Source organism: Barbatula barbatula (assembly GCF_947034865.1).
Source record: "Barbatula barbatula genome assembly, chromosome: 10".
NCBI classification, from domain to species: domain Eukaryota; kingdom Metazoa; phylum Chordata; class Actinopteri; order Cypriniformes; family Nemacheilidae; genus Barbatula; species Barbatula barbatula.
The window spans coordinates 4,398,884-4,416,853 of NC_136773.1; the positions used below are offsets into that span (position 1 = coordinate 4,398,884).

The window sequence follows — 17,970 nt, forward strand, 5'->3', positions numbered from 1 at the left end:
TTTTGAACATTACCATGGGAAAATATACTATGATGGTATTTACCTCAGTTTGTCAGTTCACAATATTTACAGAATACTGCAATATACACTAATAATTTCCATAATAAAATAACCCACTACTGCTTACTTTCACAATATACATTACTATAGGCTACTATAGTAAACACTAGACACTGCATTGCGGTATTTTTTATGTGTCCTAGTTTTAAATAATGTGTATGCACTTTTATAGCCATATTTTTTTACATCTTGTATTTTTAAATGCCGTTTTCTTTATGATGTGTATTTAAACAAATTGTATGCAATTTTTCCCGTTATGAGACTTAAAAATAGGTCTGTACATTAAATTACGTCTTTAGGCGCAATAACGCGTTATTCGTATCGTCTTTACACGTTGCGTCTTAACAAGTTTTTGACTAAATGGCCTGCGATAGCTTACAGGATTGGCCATGCCACTAACTCTCTGCGTCACTCGCGTCCGGCGGTGGGTTCGACAAAATCTCCTGCCGCTATTGATGTAGAGATGTGTCACTCATTCATGTGGGCGTTCCTCCTCAGGAGGCGGGTCTTATCGCAGGTGGAGCTGTCAGTCGGCAATGCTGAAGGACGGAGTGGAGGAGGTTTTACAGCTCGAGCTGGAGACGAGCAGAAAAAGTGCAGGCAGAGGTAATGTGGCTCGGTCACGCTGGGTGGTCGTCCTCCGTGTCGGCGAGATGACGGGACGGCCAGACTGCACCTGGACAGGTAGTTAAGGAGTGTGTGCTCCCCTGCACAACGACCCGCAAAATATTCGGTATCAGGAATACAGCAGTAGGCTACTGAAAATTACTGAGGTAGGTAATGCTGATCTTTTCTTTACTGTTTTTGGAAAGAAAAACTTTTCTGCCAATTGGCAATGATAGTGTATCTGCCAAGGTTTTATTTGCACATGCAGGCTACCCGAGTCCTTTAGTACTGGCAAGTTGTATGTTGTTTTTAATAAGCTGAATCTCGTGTAAACAGGAGGAAGTGCAGACTGCGCTCTGCTGTTGTAGTATTACATAACAGCCACGAGGAGGGAGGGATCTCTCTCTCTCTCTCTCTCTCTCTCTCTCTCTCTCTCTCTCTCTCTCTCTCTCTCTCTCTCTCTCTCTCTCTCTCTCTCTCTCTCTCTCTCCCGATCCGTCTGTTTGTGTTTAGTGTGTTTATTATTCAGATTGGAATAATTTACATAGAGGTGATTTTTTATAATAATAAGAATTAAGAGGGAAAAAAGGAGAATAAATTATAATTATAATATTAATAATGACAAGATATGGTGTGGCGAATGGCATTAATTGCACCATTGTACAGCACAGATGACACAAATTCTTTTTTATTGTTATTAAAAATAACCAGAAGAAACATTCTTACACTGAAAAATACATCATCAGCCTCACTGTAGGCTGTTTGCTGTCGCCAAGTAATATGCTAAGCTGTAAAATTGAGGATGTGCATGAACATGACCCATCTCAATTTTGCTTAACAGACTGTAAAACACCTGCTTCAAAGTTTATAAAGTTGCAAATGTAGTTAAAATACAATCAAAGCCAAACTCTCTTGTTAGGTAGGAAAAACTTAAAGAATTTTTAAGTTTTTTTCAAAACTAATCTTTTATTATTTACTGACCCTTCAAACTTGCATGCTGTTACTTTATCTGTCACCACAAAATAACAAATATTAAGAACCTTTAAGTCCTACAATATACTCAAACAGAGGAAAACGTAGTATGAAACTATTCCATAATTGACACATGTGGTATTTTTCTAACAAATGTGGTTGGAATAAGGTTATTTGCAATTTATTGCAAGAGTCATATGCACTGCGAAAATTATAGAGAAACTGATCCATTAAGAAAAACGATCTGTATGCAACGATTCGCTTCAGACCAATGTCTACGCAGCTGTGTCTCTCTGCTCTCAGGGCCCAGGATGCCCAAGGAACCAAGGGGGAATGGCCAAGGGTGTGTAGGGGAGAGAGAACGCGCTCCTCGCCCAGCCAGTAAAAATGCCATGGACAAAAGCAACCACGCCGCCCTGTTGGCTTCTAGAGGAAGAGGACACACAGAACAACAGATTAATGGACATGACTCCCACTGCTCTGAGAAAGACTCTGGTTACTCAGGTGAGTCTTTGTTGAATGATCTACACTATCAAATGAAGTACAATGAAATCTGATCGATCCTGAATCATAAATGCAGCATCGAAACTGCTTGAAATACAATAAAGTAATTATAAATAATCAAATATTTCTTAAACTACTGCATTGTAAATGTAGTTGCATGGTCTCTCATAGTATATCTGCTCTTTGGTTGAGCCAAACATAATATTAAACACACTCCTCAGCTTGAGTGAAAATAGACTTAAGGATGTTATACATATTATTGAGTGAGTACTTACAGAGTCTGTTTTACATCTGTTTGTTTATACATTCAATTCTTGCTCCACAGAAGAAAGAAAATCAGGTTGAAAAAAATTATTACAGTTTAAATTTGGGGTGTTTTCAAATGCTGCTTCTCTTTTTCAGACACTGGCTCAGACTCCTTGCAGACAGATGCAGATGACCAGCAGAGCAGTGTCAATGAGCCTCAGGTTAGCAAGGGTTTGGGTGGAGCGGAGCAGGGCCCCCTATTGGAAAGTCACATCCTGGTGCCTGGGACCCCTGAACTCACCCCCATGTTTGTCATAAAAAATGTCGTGTTGAAACAGGTGAGACAACACAAATTAAAAACAATATTAATAACAGTGGGATTTAGAGACTATAATACCTAATTTAGCATTTTAATGTCAAACTCTTGATTTATTTTTCCACTTTTTAACACTTATGTGTTTTGGATGATCTCAGTCTGACTGTAAACAGACATCACAGAACATCTTCAGTATTTCTGATATTAACATGCAGTGATTCAGATCCTATAAAACTCAAGTCAAGTTCAGTTAATATATAAAGAAAATTCTCAAACCCTTCAAAAAAGTGTAAACATATGGAATTATCTTTGTGCCAATAAGACTGAACGCAACTTTTAAGAAATGAAGAAACATTTATAATGAGAAACAAGAAAAACACTCTGATAATGAAAAAAGAACCTCAATTGCAAGAATAATCTAAAATACGCTGCACAGACTTCTCTACCGACTTCCTAGCCAGGGAGCTGTCAATCCAAATCTCACTAGCCAATGAGAGAAAAGTGCCCTTAAAGCCAGAACGCGGAAGGAAAACTCGCAAAGTGCAAATGAAAACTCTAGCAGGGAATTCGTAAACCATGATTTGCAAAAAACTAAATGTAGACTTTTAATTAGGAAAAATGAAGTTTATATGAAAACCATATTACATTCTTACAATTGAGTTTACTGTTTTTATTATCAGAGTGCCTTTCTTCTTTCTCATCAAATATTTTAGTTTGTTTCTTAAAAGTTTGCATTCAACCTTATTGGCACAAAAGTAATTCCATTTAACATAGACTATCAGATTGTATTTGGCTCAGGATGCTGCCATAGAAAGCCGTTTAGAGTCAGAGTCAGAAAGAAATGATCAAGCAGAAAGAAGTGGCTGGGGAAACCAAAAGAAGTGTCGGATTGAGACAGATGGGAAGAGGTGTCAGAAGACCTTAATACGAAGATAAATCAGTAGCAAAACTTGAGAGCATGTAGATTTGAAAAGTAAGTATTTGTACCTGTAGACTAAAATCTACACTCACAGCCCCAATGTGAAAACTTGTTAAATAAAATGCTGAAGTTAAATGCAGCAAATAATTACACGTTTTCCTCTTAACCTCTCAAATCTGTCACTGCAGTTTAAAATCTTCCCGCCTTGACTTTTGCTACTACTTTCAAAATTAACCCGATGCAAAATAAACAGGGGCACTTGAAAGATCATAGGCAAGAGAAATACCTGCATTTGATGACGTCATTCGGCTAAGGGGCGCCCTAATAGCAGGAAAAATCACAAGGAAATGATCTAGCAAATAATAAAACAGTTTTCAACTAAAGTGAAACCGTCACACTTATTTGTACTATCATGTAAAACTATTCCAAGAATTATATTATCTTTTGTAGATATCATTCCATAATGTATTTTAATTATATAATTCTGTATACTTTTCATTTTCCGTTGTGTAGGCCTACTATGGTTTGTTTTAAAATATAATAACAGGCTGACAAAATTTTCCATATATGTATACTTGTATACTATAATGTTCATTGATATACTATATGTATATTTACACAGTTAAACATTATGATTCTATAGCCTAACCCTTGAGAATTATTATTTCTTTAGTCATAATGTTACCAATATTATATTAATATTTAAAACATGTTCTTGGTAGTATAATATAAATGTAAATTAAATTCAGTGAGCAATGTATTATTGATCATTATTGCACTTTAAAGCTATTTCTACTTTTAATATATTTGTATTATTTTCTATATGTAAATACATTGAAACTGAACATAAATTATATGTAGGACTGTGCAATGCCAGTCATAGTGCAATGCCACCATATAACATCTTGGGGTTGTGGGTTAATCAATATTAAGTGTACAATTATTTACTTGTGGTAATTACTAGCAGCAGGATAATGCATCCAGTTGGTTGTTATTGCAAGATAAACCCCTTCAGTGTTATACAAGAACTAATTCTGATATAGGAGCCTTACATGGTTACAGGTTGACTGTATGTTTTCTGTTATTTAATATTGATCATTATCATCGGTAAACTTGCTTCAGCTAAGATTGTTAATTAGGTTGCTAATTTATACACCACCTTTATCAGATTCAAGATCTTTATTGTCATATGTACCTGAAATAATATTTTGCAGATGGGTTAGACAAGCAATAAAATATATAATAAAGGACAAACTAAGAACAAATATATTTACATTTAGTCATTTAGCAGACGCTTTTATCCAAAGCGACTTACAAAGAGTTCGGGGAGTAATAAGCGATATGTCATACAAATATATAGTACAGTAAATATAAAAGAGAATAAATAGATAAGTTAATTTATAGTAAAACAGTGTATTAGTAGTATTTTTGTTATTGATTAAGAGTTTCACTTTAAATTTAATAATGTATTAGTGATTTAAAAAATGAATTTCCGGCTATTAGGGGGTGGTGTGGCTCAGCTGCATGATGTCATCAAATGCCGCTCTTTCTCTCGCCTCTGAGTTTTCAAGTGCACAAAGTTAGTTTTGCATCTGGTTTATCCCGAAAGTAGTAGCAAAAGTCAAGACGGGAAGATTTGAGAGGTTTTAGATGCCTATTTTTGGTTGCAATTCAAATCTGAATCTAGGAAAACGTGTTGTTACAGCCCTTGGATCCAAAGAAGAGAGTCTCGACTGATGCGTAAGGTGTTTATTTATTTCGTTCGTCAAACCAACATGACGTTCATCCTTTTACTTCATCCTCACCTTTGCACCGTGAAAACTGTATTAAAACATACATACAACAATCATTTCGCACACTTGTTCTCACGGTTACAAAGTCATTAAGTACACAAACATTTATTACACGGAAAAATAAAGCATACATATGTGCAAACAGTTTTATGAATGAAACATATCATACCTCGCTGCGCTCACCAAGGAATGCAAACAATATAAGATAGTCCTTTCTTCCGTCATGAAACGGGCGTCAAGTTGTTTAAGTCCATGTATAAACAATCTCAGATAAAAATACATAAGCTCGAACACAGCTGCGTGTCATTCACACCAGACAGCCACCGTAAAAGCTCATCTTAGCCTGTGCAAACTACGGTGCCACCAAAGGGACAAACCCCAACACCACAGGTGCACAGAATTTCCGGTCAATCACGTACAAAATATAATAATTATTTAAATAAGAATTATTTAAATAAATTACAAACGTTTACAAATATTTACCAATAACCCAACACTTTAAAATTCTAAAGTGGTCCTTTACACTCCCACCAATCATGTCATAATAATTGCAACACCAAATAACTCTTACATGATTCTTAAGATCTTATAGACCACTTACTATCCCAAATGTTGGACAATTGTGCAACAGACATAGAGTTATGTTACTATGATGGATTATATGTATGTGAGAACATATACTTTATCACTATTCACTTTCAAGAAGCAGCACCAACTTTTGAATGGGCCTCTCTATAACAGAAGGTTTAGATGGATACTGATGCTTTTCTGATTTCTGTTCTCCAACTCGTATTTTGACTCTCCGCACTAAACCATCACTATCTATAAAGGTTTCCACTACTCGCCCCAACTGCCACTGGTTTCTTGAGAGGATGTCTTCCTTTACAATGACCACATCATTCACTTTGAGATTGCGCCGGGCCACATGCCACTTCTGTCGTGTGGAAATGTTCTGAAGGTATTCTCTCTTCCATCGACTCCAGAACTGCTCAATCAAATATTGAACGCGGCGCCATCGCTTTTTACAGTATACATCCTCTCTCTCAAATTTCCCTGGTGGTGGAAGAGCAATTTTTGACTTCATTAAGATTAGATGATTAGGCGTCAACGGTTCAAGAGAGTTGGGATCATTTATTCCATCTACTGTCAGTGGGCGGCTATTAACAATGGCCATGGCCTCGTAAAAGAGTGTCCTAAGGGAGGAATCATCAAGCCTTCCCAAACTTTGGGCCAAAGTAGCATCCAGCACACTTCGAACAGTGCGTATTTGGCGCTCCCAAACTCCACCAGCATGGCTTGCTGACGGGGCATTGAAGACAAACTCACACTGTTGCTCAGCCAGGAACGTTTCCAAAGCCTGGTTGTCACACTGTTTAAGTGCCTCTTTCAATTCGTTCCTAGCTCCTATGAAATTCCTGCCTTGGTCACTGTACAGTTGGCGCACTACTCCTCTTAGGCTGATGAGACACCGTAAAGCATTGATGAAGGTGTCAGTGGATAGATCTTCTAACATTTCGATGTGGACAGCTCGGGAATAGAAACAGGTAAATATCAAGCCGTACCTTTTGTACTCCTTTCTGCATCTTTTAATGACAAATGGTCCAAAGCAGTCCATTCCACAGTATGTAAATGGGGCAGATGCTTCAACACGCTCTTTAGGAAGCTCAGCCATGCGCTGCTCTTCTACCGGACGTCTCAGCTTCCTGCACTGAACACACATGTGAATCAATTTCGCAACCAACTTGCTGCCACCGATGATCCAGTATCCATTTGCTCTAAGCTCCATTTGAGTTTGACTTCGACCTTGATGGCATACTTGTGAATGATAGTGCGACAGTACAAGCTGTGTGATATGACTGTCCTTAGGTAGAATGCACGGGTGCCTGAATTCTTCACTAAGCGATGAATGTTTCAATCTTCCGCCAACACAAAGTATGCCCTCCTTAAGAATGGGATCAAGACTAAAAAGAGAACTAGAACATGGAAGACTTTCCCCCGTTCCAAGTGCCTTTATCTCTCGACTGAATGCTTGCTGTTGTACAAGTTTTATCACTGCTTTGGCAGCACTCTCGCGCTCTTTGACAGTCACAACATCAGTTTGACACTTTCGTCCAGGCACTAGTCTTTTTATTCTTGACACCACCTTAAGGAGCGTTGTCCAGGAGGATAAACGAGACAGCCGATCAAGCATGTTCATGCAATCGGTCACTCTTATTGCAAATGCCTGAGTAGTTTTAACCTCTGGGTCACCAACCAACAGGTCGGGGGACGAGGTAGGTTCCAGGTGGACCTCTTCCTTCCACAAAAATTCAGGACCCGATAGCCAGGTTGTTGATAAGATGTCTGATGCACGGAGCCCCCTAGAGGCGTGATCCGCTGGGTTCTCCGTTGTATCAACATAATGCCACTGGCTCGGATTGGTGCACTCTCGTATAAGCTGAACACGATTCGCCACAAAGATATGAAATCTCCGTGCTTCGTTGTTGATATATGCTAGAGTGACTTGAGAATCTGTCCAGAAGAATTCCTCATCAATCTTCATATTTAGCTCTGATTTCAGCAAAACGCTCAATCTGGCTGCAACCACAGCAGCTGAAAGTTCTAAACGGGGAATGCTTGTAATCTTTGACGGTGCAACTCTAGCCTTTGCCATGACGAAACTGCAGTGAACCTTGTTCCTGACATCCTTATATCGAAGGTAAGAACATGCACCATAGCCTACACTGCTAGCGTCTGCAAAGTGGTGCAATTCTACATTCACAATCTTGCCGAAGTCTTGTGGGTGATAACATCTTGGGATACAGACTACTTTAAGGACTCGAAGACCAGCCTTCCATTCCTCCCACCGTAAGAGCAAGTCCTCAGGAAGCAGATCATCCCATCCAATGCTCCGACGACATAGTTCCTGCAGAATGCACTTTCCACTTAGAACAAATGGAGCCACAAAGCCCAGAGGATCAAACAAGGAAGCTATGACTGATAGAATGCCACGGCGTGTGTCTGGCCTGTCTTTCATGTTTATGTCAAAACTGAAACTGTCACTTTCAATTAACCACTGAATACCCAGTGCATATTCTATGGAGGCTGAATCAGGATTGAGGTCAAGACGATTGACCCTTGACGCTCTTTCGGATGCCTCAACACAATGAAGGGCCTCATTTTTATTCGAATTGAACTTATGGAGTCGTAGGCCTCCTCTTTTACACAACTCTTGTGCTTCAACTATCAGTTCACAGGCCTCCTTAACTGTGGGAACGCTCACAAGCCCATCATCGACGTAGAAACTATTTTCAACAAATGCTGCTGCAGAAGGGTAGTGTGCTTTGTATTGCTGGGCAAGATATTTCAGGCCAAAGTTAGCGCACCCTGGAGAGGAAGCAGCGCCGAAGAGATGGACTGCCATCTGATATTCCTTAGGCTCATGATCAAGGTCTCCATGCTCCCACCATAGAAACCTCAGGTAACTACGATTGTCAGGGGTAACGAAGAACTGATGGAACATCCTTTCAATATCGCAGATAATGGCCACCTTCTCCTTTCTGAAACGACAGAGAACTCCCACCAAGGAATTAATCATATCAGGGCCTGTCAGCAGAGTATCGTTCAACGAGATGCTACGAAATTTAGATGAACAATCAAAGACAACTCTCAATTTGCCAGGCTTCTTTGGATGGTACACACCATGATGGGGTATGTACCAAACAACATCTCCAACAGATGCCTCTGGGGCTAACTCTGCGTCACCTTTGATGATCACATCCTCCATGAATGCCTTGTAATCACCATAAAGCTGTTGATTGGCCTTTAACTTCTTCTTTAAGTGCTGCAAGCGAATTATAGCCAACTTCTTATTGTTAGGTAATGATGGAGGATTTTGGCCTTTAAACGGGAGGGGCATCTCCAAATGACCGTCTTCTTTCTGCTGAATGTTTTCGCTAAGTATCTGTATAAAGCGCACATCGTCTTGAGAGACACATTTACCCTCAGAATTCCTCTCGTTGAAGTCAGACTCCAGAACCTTCAAGACGTCTGCTGCTGTTGGAACTGGCATCTCTCTCACTGCAACCCTATGTACAAATCTTTGACTTCCCAGCCTATCCAAGTGGGGATTAGCTGCTCCTATGATACTCCATCCCAGCTCGGTCTTCTGTGCGAATGGTTCATTTTCACCACCAGGGATGACTTCAAGGGGAGCTAAAGCTGAAGGACAATCGTAGCCGATCAACAGTCCCACTGCGCAGTCTTGAAGAGATGGCAAGTTATTTGCCAGATGTTTCAGGTGAGGCCACTGCAACGCCGTGGTTCTGGTTGGTATACAAGACTTATCAACAGGAATAAAATCACGCGTGTATGCTTGCCGTAACTGTATATGATTTTCAGAATGAAAGCTTCGAACTAGCAAACCACGCACACTTTGACTGGCTATAACTGTGTCTACAGCAGTCATTGTGCTAAGCTTCAGCTGTAATGGTTGAGAAACTACATCCAGCTCTCTGACAAGATCTTCCAAGACAAAAGATGAATCACTCTGTGTGTCAAGAAGAGCATAGGTAAGAATTTCCTTCTGAGGTTCTTTCATGGATGACAAGAAAACCGGAACAATACTTGAGGTAGCAGAAGTATTCTGAGTTACTACATGGGACAAAACCTTGCGGACTTGCTGATTTTCCTGTCCTTCTCTGGAATCAGAAGTGGAACTTCTCTTTGTTTCACCGGATCTCTTCTCTCTCTCTCCATGTAAACAGGTTGGATGGCGCCTGCTGCAGACTCCACAGACATGCCGCGTTTTACAATCTTTAGTTACATGTCCCTTATTCAAACATCCAAAGCATAAATAATTTTGATGTATGAACACCTTTTTATCTCCCATAGACTTGGCAGCAAAGACTGGGCACTTAGCAATGCCGTGCAGCTCATCGTCGCAGACAGGACATGGCAGCTTTGGCTTGAAAGGAGACAAACTTTCGGACTTAAATGCTTGATATCTTGTTTGGGCACTTGTACTGAGGGCCTTTGCCCTCTTGGAGAACTTTTCATCTACTGAGCTGAAGCTCAAAAAGGAAGAAGTGATGGGATTACAGGCTATACGGGCTTCCTTCAGCACAAACTTAGTAAAGTGTTCAAAGGTTGGATATTCTCCAGATGCATCAAGCTGCTCCACTACAATTCGGCTCCATTTGCGGACCATCCAGTCTGGTAATTTTTTCAAGAGCTTATGATTTTCTTCACAATCATTTAGAATAGACAACCCTTTGACATGGGGCATAGCTTCTACACAGCTCTTTAAGAAGTCTGCAAAGTCTCTAAGTGCCAGAGAATCATTAGGACTAATTTTAGGCCACTTCATCAGCTTATCTCGAAACGCTTTCTGCACAATGAATGGATTTCCGTACCTGTCCTTTAAAACTGCCCAAGCACCTTCATATGCATCCTCAGAGCTCCGGTAAAAGAATCCTTCCACCGCCTTGCGTGCTTCTCCTGAGAGGTAGTTTTTCAAGTAGAGCATTTTTTCACTGGCAGATATAGGTTTCCTGTCAATTAGAGTTATGAACGACATCTGAAAGTCAACAAATTCCAAAGGATCACCAGCAAACATGGTTGGTTCAGGAACAGGCAAACGATTTAAACTTAATGAGCTTGCAATTGCTTCAGCTAGGTTGGCTGTTACGCTCTGAGATGATGGTTGCGATTGGAACAGGGAGACTCCAGTATCTAGTTCTCTGTTTGAATATGTAGCAGGAGTGGTTCTGACAACAGAAGCTGTATTAGGTTCTCCCACCATGTTCTCCACATCACCTTCCAGTTTATTGTATGTTCTAACTCGAGCTGCAGCCACTTTCACCTCCACACTCGCTTGCAACATTTTTAGCTTTGTTTTCTCCTCTTCTAACTTCAACTCCACTTCTGATTGTTTCTGCTTCATTTCTATCAATATTTGTGACTCATGGAGTTTCCATTCACTTTCCAGCTTAATAAGTTTGGCCTGTTGAGCTTGTATCTCTTCAATAGACTTTGCCTGTTCTAATTTGGCTGCGAGATCTGCTTCAGCATCTGCTCGCTTGCTGGAAGCTTTAGAGCTTGCGATTGACAGGTTATCAAATTTTATGAATTCTTCTGAAATAACACTTTCAGTGCTTGTCCCACCAAAGACAGATTCATATTCTTCACGACTTAAAATCATTCGCACCCTTTCTTTTTCAGCTTCCTTTTTAAAAGTCTCTTGAACTAGACTTACATCAAGCCGTTTACTCACAAGGTCACATATTTCTGTTGTCAGTGTGTTACAGGCATCCAGTTTCTGCATAATCTCTGGTGTGCTAAGAGAATTGCGTTGAAGTGGTTCATAATTTTGATTTACACGGTCGTATCCACTCTGAATATGTTGGTTTATTTTATCCAGATCCTCCTTCAAACAGAATTTCTTAAGTCTGGTTCTAGATTCTCGTGCTATCTGCTTCCAAGATTCATAAGCTCTCAAAAATGCCTTTTGATGCCTTTTAGCTTCCTCTTCACGCATTTGTTTGCCCTTTTCTGTAAGTTTTCGTTCACGAGAAACTGTTTCTTCTGGGCATTTGGATTTCTCTTCTGACATATTTGAATCACTAATTGATTTATTTCTAGATTAAAGTGATTCGGAGAGCTGTGGTTATAGGATAGTGACGTAACCCAATGCTGTTCACTTCAAACATTAAGATAGACCTACCCAGAATGGAAATTAAATAGCCAAATATAACCACTTTAAATATTCAAGACAGCTTAAGAATTGGAATGGCTAAAGTTAACTTTTAAGATATAAACGTTCAATATCATATGCATTTCACGAGTTTTAAGATTCAAAAATGAAAATAAACCATTAAACATTGCATATGTGTAGCCTTTTCAGATATTTCACAATTAATTCACAAACACGAAAGCCTGTTAGGCTATTTAGCCTTATAACTTGAATCAATCAGGATATGGACATGTAAATATAAACAGTTCAGTTCGTTTGTATTTTTCTTTTTTTTTCCGATAACCAGTCTCTCACCGCATCTGTAGTCTCTGTTAGATGTGCTACTGACTTACGACCTCGCTTGAATGCGTGGAGCAAACAATGGCAACCTCAGGGACGAAGATGGCGTGTCGTGCAGCATAGCAGATGACTCAGATGTAGCGTCGAGTTTTCACTGTTACAGCCCTTGGATCCAAAGAAGAGAGTCTCGACTGATGCGTAAGGTGTTTATTTATTTCGTTCGTCAAACCAACATGACGTTCATCCTTTTACTTCATCCTCACCTTTGCACCGTGAAAACTGTATTAAAACATACATACAACAATCATTTCGCACACTTGTTCTCACGGTTACAAAGTCATTAAGTACACAAACATTTATTACACGGAAAAATAAAGCATACATATGTGCAAACAGTTTTATGAATGAAACATATCATACCTCGCTGCGCTCACCAAGGAATGCAAACAATATAAGATAGTCCTTTCTTCCGTCATGAAACGGGCGTCAAGTTGTTTAAGTCCATGTATAAACAATCTCAGATAAAAATACATAAGCTCGAACACAGCTGCGTGTCATTCACACCAGACAGCCACCGTAAAAGCTCATCTTAGCCTGTGCAAACTACGGTGCCACCAAAGGGACAAACCCCAACACCACAGGTGCACAGAATTTCCGGTCAATCACGTACAAAATATAATAATTATTTAAATAAGAATTATTTAAATAAATTACAAACGTTTACAAATATTTACCAATAACCCAACACTTTAAAATTCTAAAGTGGTCCTTTACACGTGTAAATATGTGCTATGAGTTATATTTTGTAAATTCCAGTTTACATATTTGTGACTATTTTTCTGCAACTTCAAATTCAGAAGACAGATTTGTGAATTTTGTCCACGAATGCAAATCTCAACATTCAACTTCAGTTTTTTATTTTACAAGTTTTCACATTGTGGCTGTGAGTGTAGATTTTAGTCTACAGGTACAAATACTTTTTTAAGTTCCCTAAATTAAAACACACATGCTCTCAAGTTTTGCTACTGATTTATCATCATACCTTAAGCATTGGAGTCATATAAAAAGGAACACATCATAAGAAACAGGAAATTTGTCGTACATAGGGCTGGGCGATTTAGCAAAAATCTAGATTTTTTCTGAACATTTGACCGATTCACGATTTCGATTTTTTTCGTTTTTGCTTAACTAGTCAACTTAAAACATAACTACAACAATAAAGTACTGAAATAACATTCTCTTTATTAGTAATTTAGAAAAAAAACATAAATAAGGAAAGTTTTTGTATTTTAAAACATTTCTGTATTGTGCCTAGTTGTTTTTTCAGTGTACTTTACAGTGGTCAAGAAGGTGTAGAAGTACAACTTTGCAAAATATATGATTGAATAATAAAAGCAACTATAGTTTAATTTAAAAAAGTGAGGCTCATGTATGGCAGAAGAGTACGACTACTCCACAGGTCAGTCGTCGTGGAAAAAAAAGATGCGCTATAAGCTGTTCCGACACTTTTTCGCGTGTTTCAGTGTACATTCGGCGAATTGCGGCTTCTGTAAAATGTTTGCGGCTTGGTAACTTGTATCTTGGATCAACGGCGTGTAGCATATTTATGAACCCTTGCTTTTCCACGGAGTGCATGGGAACCATGTCCTTTGCAATATGAAATGCCACAGCATTTGTTATTTCTTGCCATCGGTGTGACTTTCTATCATATGGAATGGCGTTGGAAAATGATGCCGCTATTGAAACCTGGCGTTGTGCATTTCGAGGTGTATCTGTCGTCTTTGGATGGCTGACTGTGTTGTTTTCATCTCTTAATTTTGTGCATTCGAGCCATTCAGCCTGATGTCTCTGTCGCAAATGCTGAAACAAATTAGTTGTGCTGCCACTGCCGGTTGCAACTGACTTTCGACATATCTTGCATTTGACGAAAGTTTGTTTGACGTCTGCCCTCTCAAATCCAAACCATTTCCAAATCACTGAAGTAACATTACTACCTTTCTTTGATACAAGATCACCCTGATGCGAAGAGCCAGGCGTCTCCATGATGTTAGCCGTTAACTTCTACGTTACTGATTTCTCACTGAGTGAGCGGTTGAGACGCGTTCAAGCGCGCCATCAAGTGGTATTGACAAGTATTTCCAACGTATCTAATTGGATGTGCATGATAAACTTTTTTTTTAAAGTCTCGATTTAACAAAAAATAAATCGTGTTAAAACGTAAACTCGAATTTATCGAAAAAATCGGAAAAATCGCCCAGCCCTAGTCGTACAATATGTATACAATTATGAAATATGTCATGGGGGCATACTTGCTTGACTTTAAACATTTGTTGAGGTGAACCCATCTGCTCTTTACACGAATTAATTTGATCTCTGCTTTTCCTTTCTTTCAAGCCAGGGCAGTCTGGTCATGAACACATTCACCCTTCAGCTCTGTCCTGGGGACGAGGTGCTACAGGCACTCAAGGCCCCACCCACATTCTCCTGCTACAACAGCCTGGCATCAATCAAAGCGCCCCGTTGCACATCCTCAAATCCCAGCCACAGAGGACCGAGAGCAAGAGTGGTAAGAAGAGCAAAAACACTTACCTTCCCATCCTAAACTCTTACCCTCGGATCGCCCCACACCCGAGTATGAAAACTCCAGAGAAAATGTCGACCAGCAGGGGCAGTACCACTGAGGATCACCGCCTGAGTAAGCGAGTATGCACGGAGGACAAGCGAGAGGAAGTGTCCACAACCATGCAAGCATCCAAACAACACAAGCAGCAAGAGTCCAACATGCTGTTGAGATCTCATTACCTCTCGGGCCGTGAGACACTTTCTGTTTCTCATCAGCACCGAAGCCCCTGTTCCCCATGTAGTCCCCCCACCTCCCTGAACATGGGCTCTCCATCAGTCTCCAGTACTCAGACTCCTTTCCCGCCCGCCCCCAATGACCCAATTACGCCTCTAGTCCAGGCAAGACAAGAGTCCCATAAGAATTGCCAAGGATCATCTGGTGACTCTGGCAGAGGATTGAAAAGCCCGAATGGGACAGCACGTCATCGACGCTTCCTCAACACAGTGGAGATTCTGAGCCAGTCAGGACTGCTTGATATCACCCTAAGGACTCAGGATTTGCTGCGCCAGAACGCCGCCACCGAACAAGACATAGCCCAGCTCAGACAACACACCCAGCTACTTTGCCAGGCCGCCCAAGCGGGTGATGACGCACTGGCTGTCTGGGAGAAGCTCCATCAGGTCATGGCTCACTCTGGGCACTATCCCTGCCTCAAGTTCCTCTGTACAGACGAAGGGGAACAATCCCAATCAAAAGTGGAGGTAGAGGCCATCACCAAACCTGATACCCACGTCATATATGGATATGAACTTAATGGGACTGAAGAAGTGGCACCCCCATCTCCTCTCCTTGCGCCCATGCCTGATGCAGAATGCCAGTCAAGTCCAGAGCAAAGCCGGGTTCATAGAGGAGTGTCAGGTTCCCCAGAGGAGCACATAATGCCTCCAGATAGCTCCACACATGGAAAGTGTGCTATGCAAAAGGAGACTGCACTCAGACATCTGTTGAGCACTTGGACGTCACAACGAGATACAATACCTTCTTAAAGCTCTTTCAATCATAAATTCAGATGTGTTATGTCATCGTCCCACCATTCTCTGGTCTTCAACTCAGGGCTAGGCTTAAGGAGGGCTGCTTGAGAATGATGTGTACTAGGGATGCACCGATACCAGTATTTTGACTTTGAAAATTTTTGATAAGCACGTAAGATTGATTGATTTTTTCATAATATGAGTTGAAGTTGTTAAAAATAAAGATGCTGATATGTTCATTAGTCTCATTGTGTTGTTCTTAGAAAATTGCCACAAACAAAAAAATATCTAGCATCGGTATCGGCGAGTACCAGGGAAAAAAGTATCGGTAACGTACTCGGTCCTTAAAAAGTGGTATCGGTGCATCCCTAATGTGTACCATCAACCTAGTCATGTTTCCATTCATCTGCATCATGTTCAGATGCAAGAGATCATATATCATGACATCAACTCGCCCCAAAACCATGAACATCTTCAGGTTTCAAGCAACTACTGAGTTTCTGATTGCAACACTTCATAATAAGATAGAGTAATCAGACACAATGATCACTTTCCTACTTTATGATGCTTTAAGTTTAATTTACTGAAAGAGTTTGTTGAGTATAATCACTTTTTAAAAGCATGCTCATCTTGGCAAAGAACATTGTCAGCTTGTGATGAGATCAAAACTGTGAGGCCTACTCACTTTAAGATCTACATGAAGGAATAGTGCACGAATCTCCCGAAGTCAAATGTGGAATATGGAGATTCAACACTTGGACCTGTACGCATACGCAAGGACGCTAATAGCTGGAACTGTGTGAGAACTCCTCTCAAGTGATCTTGGCTGGCATTGCTGAAATTCAAGCTTTTTTTCTATGCAGTATGCATTTCATAAATGTCATTGCATTGATCTGCTTGCAACAGTGGACCAAGGCACCCGTTACTCAAGTTTTCGAAGGGTCAGATTTGAGTTTTTATGTGAATTGTATTTCATTTGTAGGTTCACCGAGTATATTATGATATGTTTTGTGTTAATAGTGTTTTGTGCCAGCCAAGGTATTCTGCAACATGTTTTGCATTTCTTTCCCATTATATATCAAGTATGTTGGCACACGTAGATATGATACGGCATTACATATTTGTGGTATAATTCCATTCTATATTTTCTGAGTTGGGCTGAAAATAATTCACAATATCTAATGAATAAAAATTTATATTGCTATCGGTTAAATTCATCCTTAATTTTGTTTATGTTGTGTTCTCGTTATTGGTCAATGATCACACTGAAAATACAAGTGTAAAGAGACAAAGAGAGAGAGTTTGTAACTATTGTGGCTGAAAATGTTAGTCAACCTGATACTGGTGCTGGATTATTATTTATTGGATCATGTAATTAACATGATATGTATCATCATTAGTTTCGGGGTTATTGACAATACCACAGTGACAGCCCTATTTCTAAATCATTGGATGCTGTATATGAGTGCAGTCATGGATCTTTGTCTAAAGAAGCCGACAAAGTTATATAAACCATCCAACCTTGTGTTTATTTAAAATGTTTTAAAGATTTTGATTTAAGCATATTACTGAGCACATTTTACCATATACAACAGGACTTCGTACATTATCCTGCTTATTACATGGCTAATTGCCACATGAGAAAAAAACTGGACATGAAATGTGAATTTTTAATATTTTATTGGCAAATTTTTACAGATTACAGACCTTCTCTGAGAAAAAAAAAACGTACACTAACCCTCTTCTCTCAACAGGTAGGGGTCTATCTTATGTTGAAAGAGCTGTTTACTTTCAGTTTAGGGTAAGAAACGATTTTGTAAATATAATGTGTGGCAGGGTAAGAGACACTACTGACACAAGACGGCTGGTGTTAGCAACCCCGGAGGGGAATTTATTAATACAACTAGTGAAATAGTGTCCACAATGTGCTATTCCGGGGTGTTCGTGC

The 17,970-nt window shown here is 39.8% G+C and overlaps 1 protein-coding gene across 2 annotated transcripts; it reads left to right on the forward strand.

Moving 5' to 3' along the window:
* Positions 1 to 588: 588 nt before the first annotated feature.
* On the forward strand, positions 589 to 17,244 carry LOC306899873 (CLOCK-interacting pacemaker). Of its 2 annotated transcripts, XM_079466434.1 has the most exons (4): positions 589 to 833; positions 1,942 to 2,142; positions 2,545 to 2,726; positions 14,823 to 17,244. In XM_079466434.1, the coding sequence occupies exons 2-4, from the start codon at positions 1,950 to 1,952 to the stop codon at positions 16,035 to 16,037; spliced, it is 1,590 nt and encodes a 529-aa protein (XP_079322560.1). In that variant the 5' UTR covers positions 589 to 833; positions 1,942 to 1,949; the 3' UTR covers positions 16,038 to 17,244. The 2 variants fall into 2 exon arrangements, with proteins under 2 accessions (XP_079322560.1, XP_079322559.1); XM_079466433.1 differs by lacking the exon at positions 589 to 833 and having other exon boundaries at positions 1,699 to 2,142.
* Positions 17,245 to 17,970: the final 726 nt, after the last annotated feature.

Excerpts from the sequence above, each read along its gene's own strand:
- LOC306899873 (XM_079466433.1), top strand. The coding sequence starts at position 1,836 with ATGCACTGCGAAAATTATAGAGAAACTGATCCATTAAGAAAAACGATC. Across the intron at positions 2,143-2,544 it reads GAAAGACTCTGGTTACTCAG|ACACTGGCTCAGACTCCTTG; the intron begins GTGAGTCTTTGT and ends TCTCTTTTTCAG. Across the intron at positions 2,727-14,822 it reads AAAATGTCGTGTTGAAACAG|CCAGGGCAGTCTGGTCATGA; the intron begins GTGAGACAACAC and ends CTTTCTTTCAAG.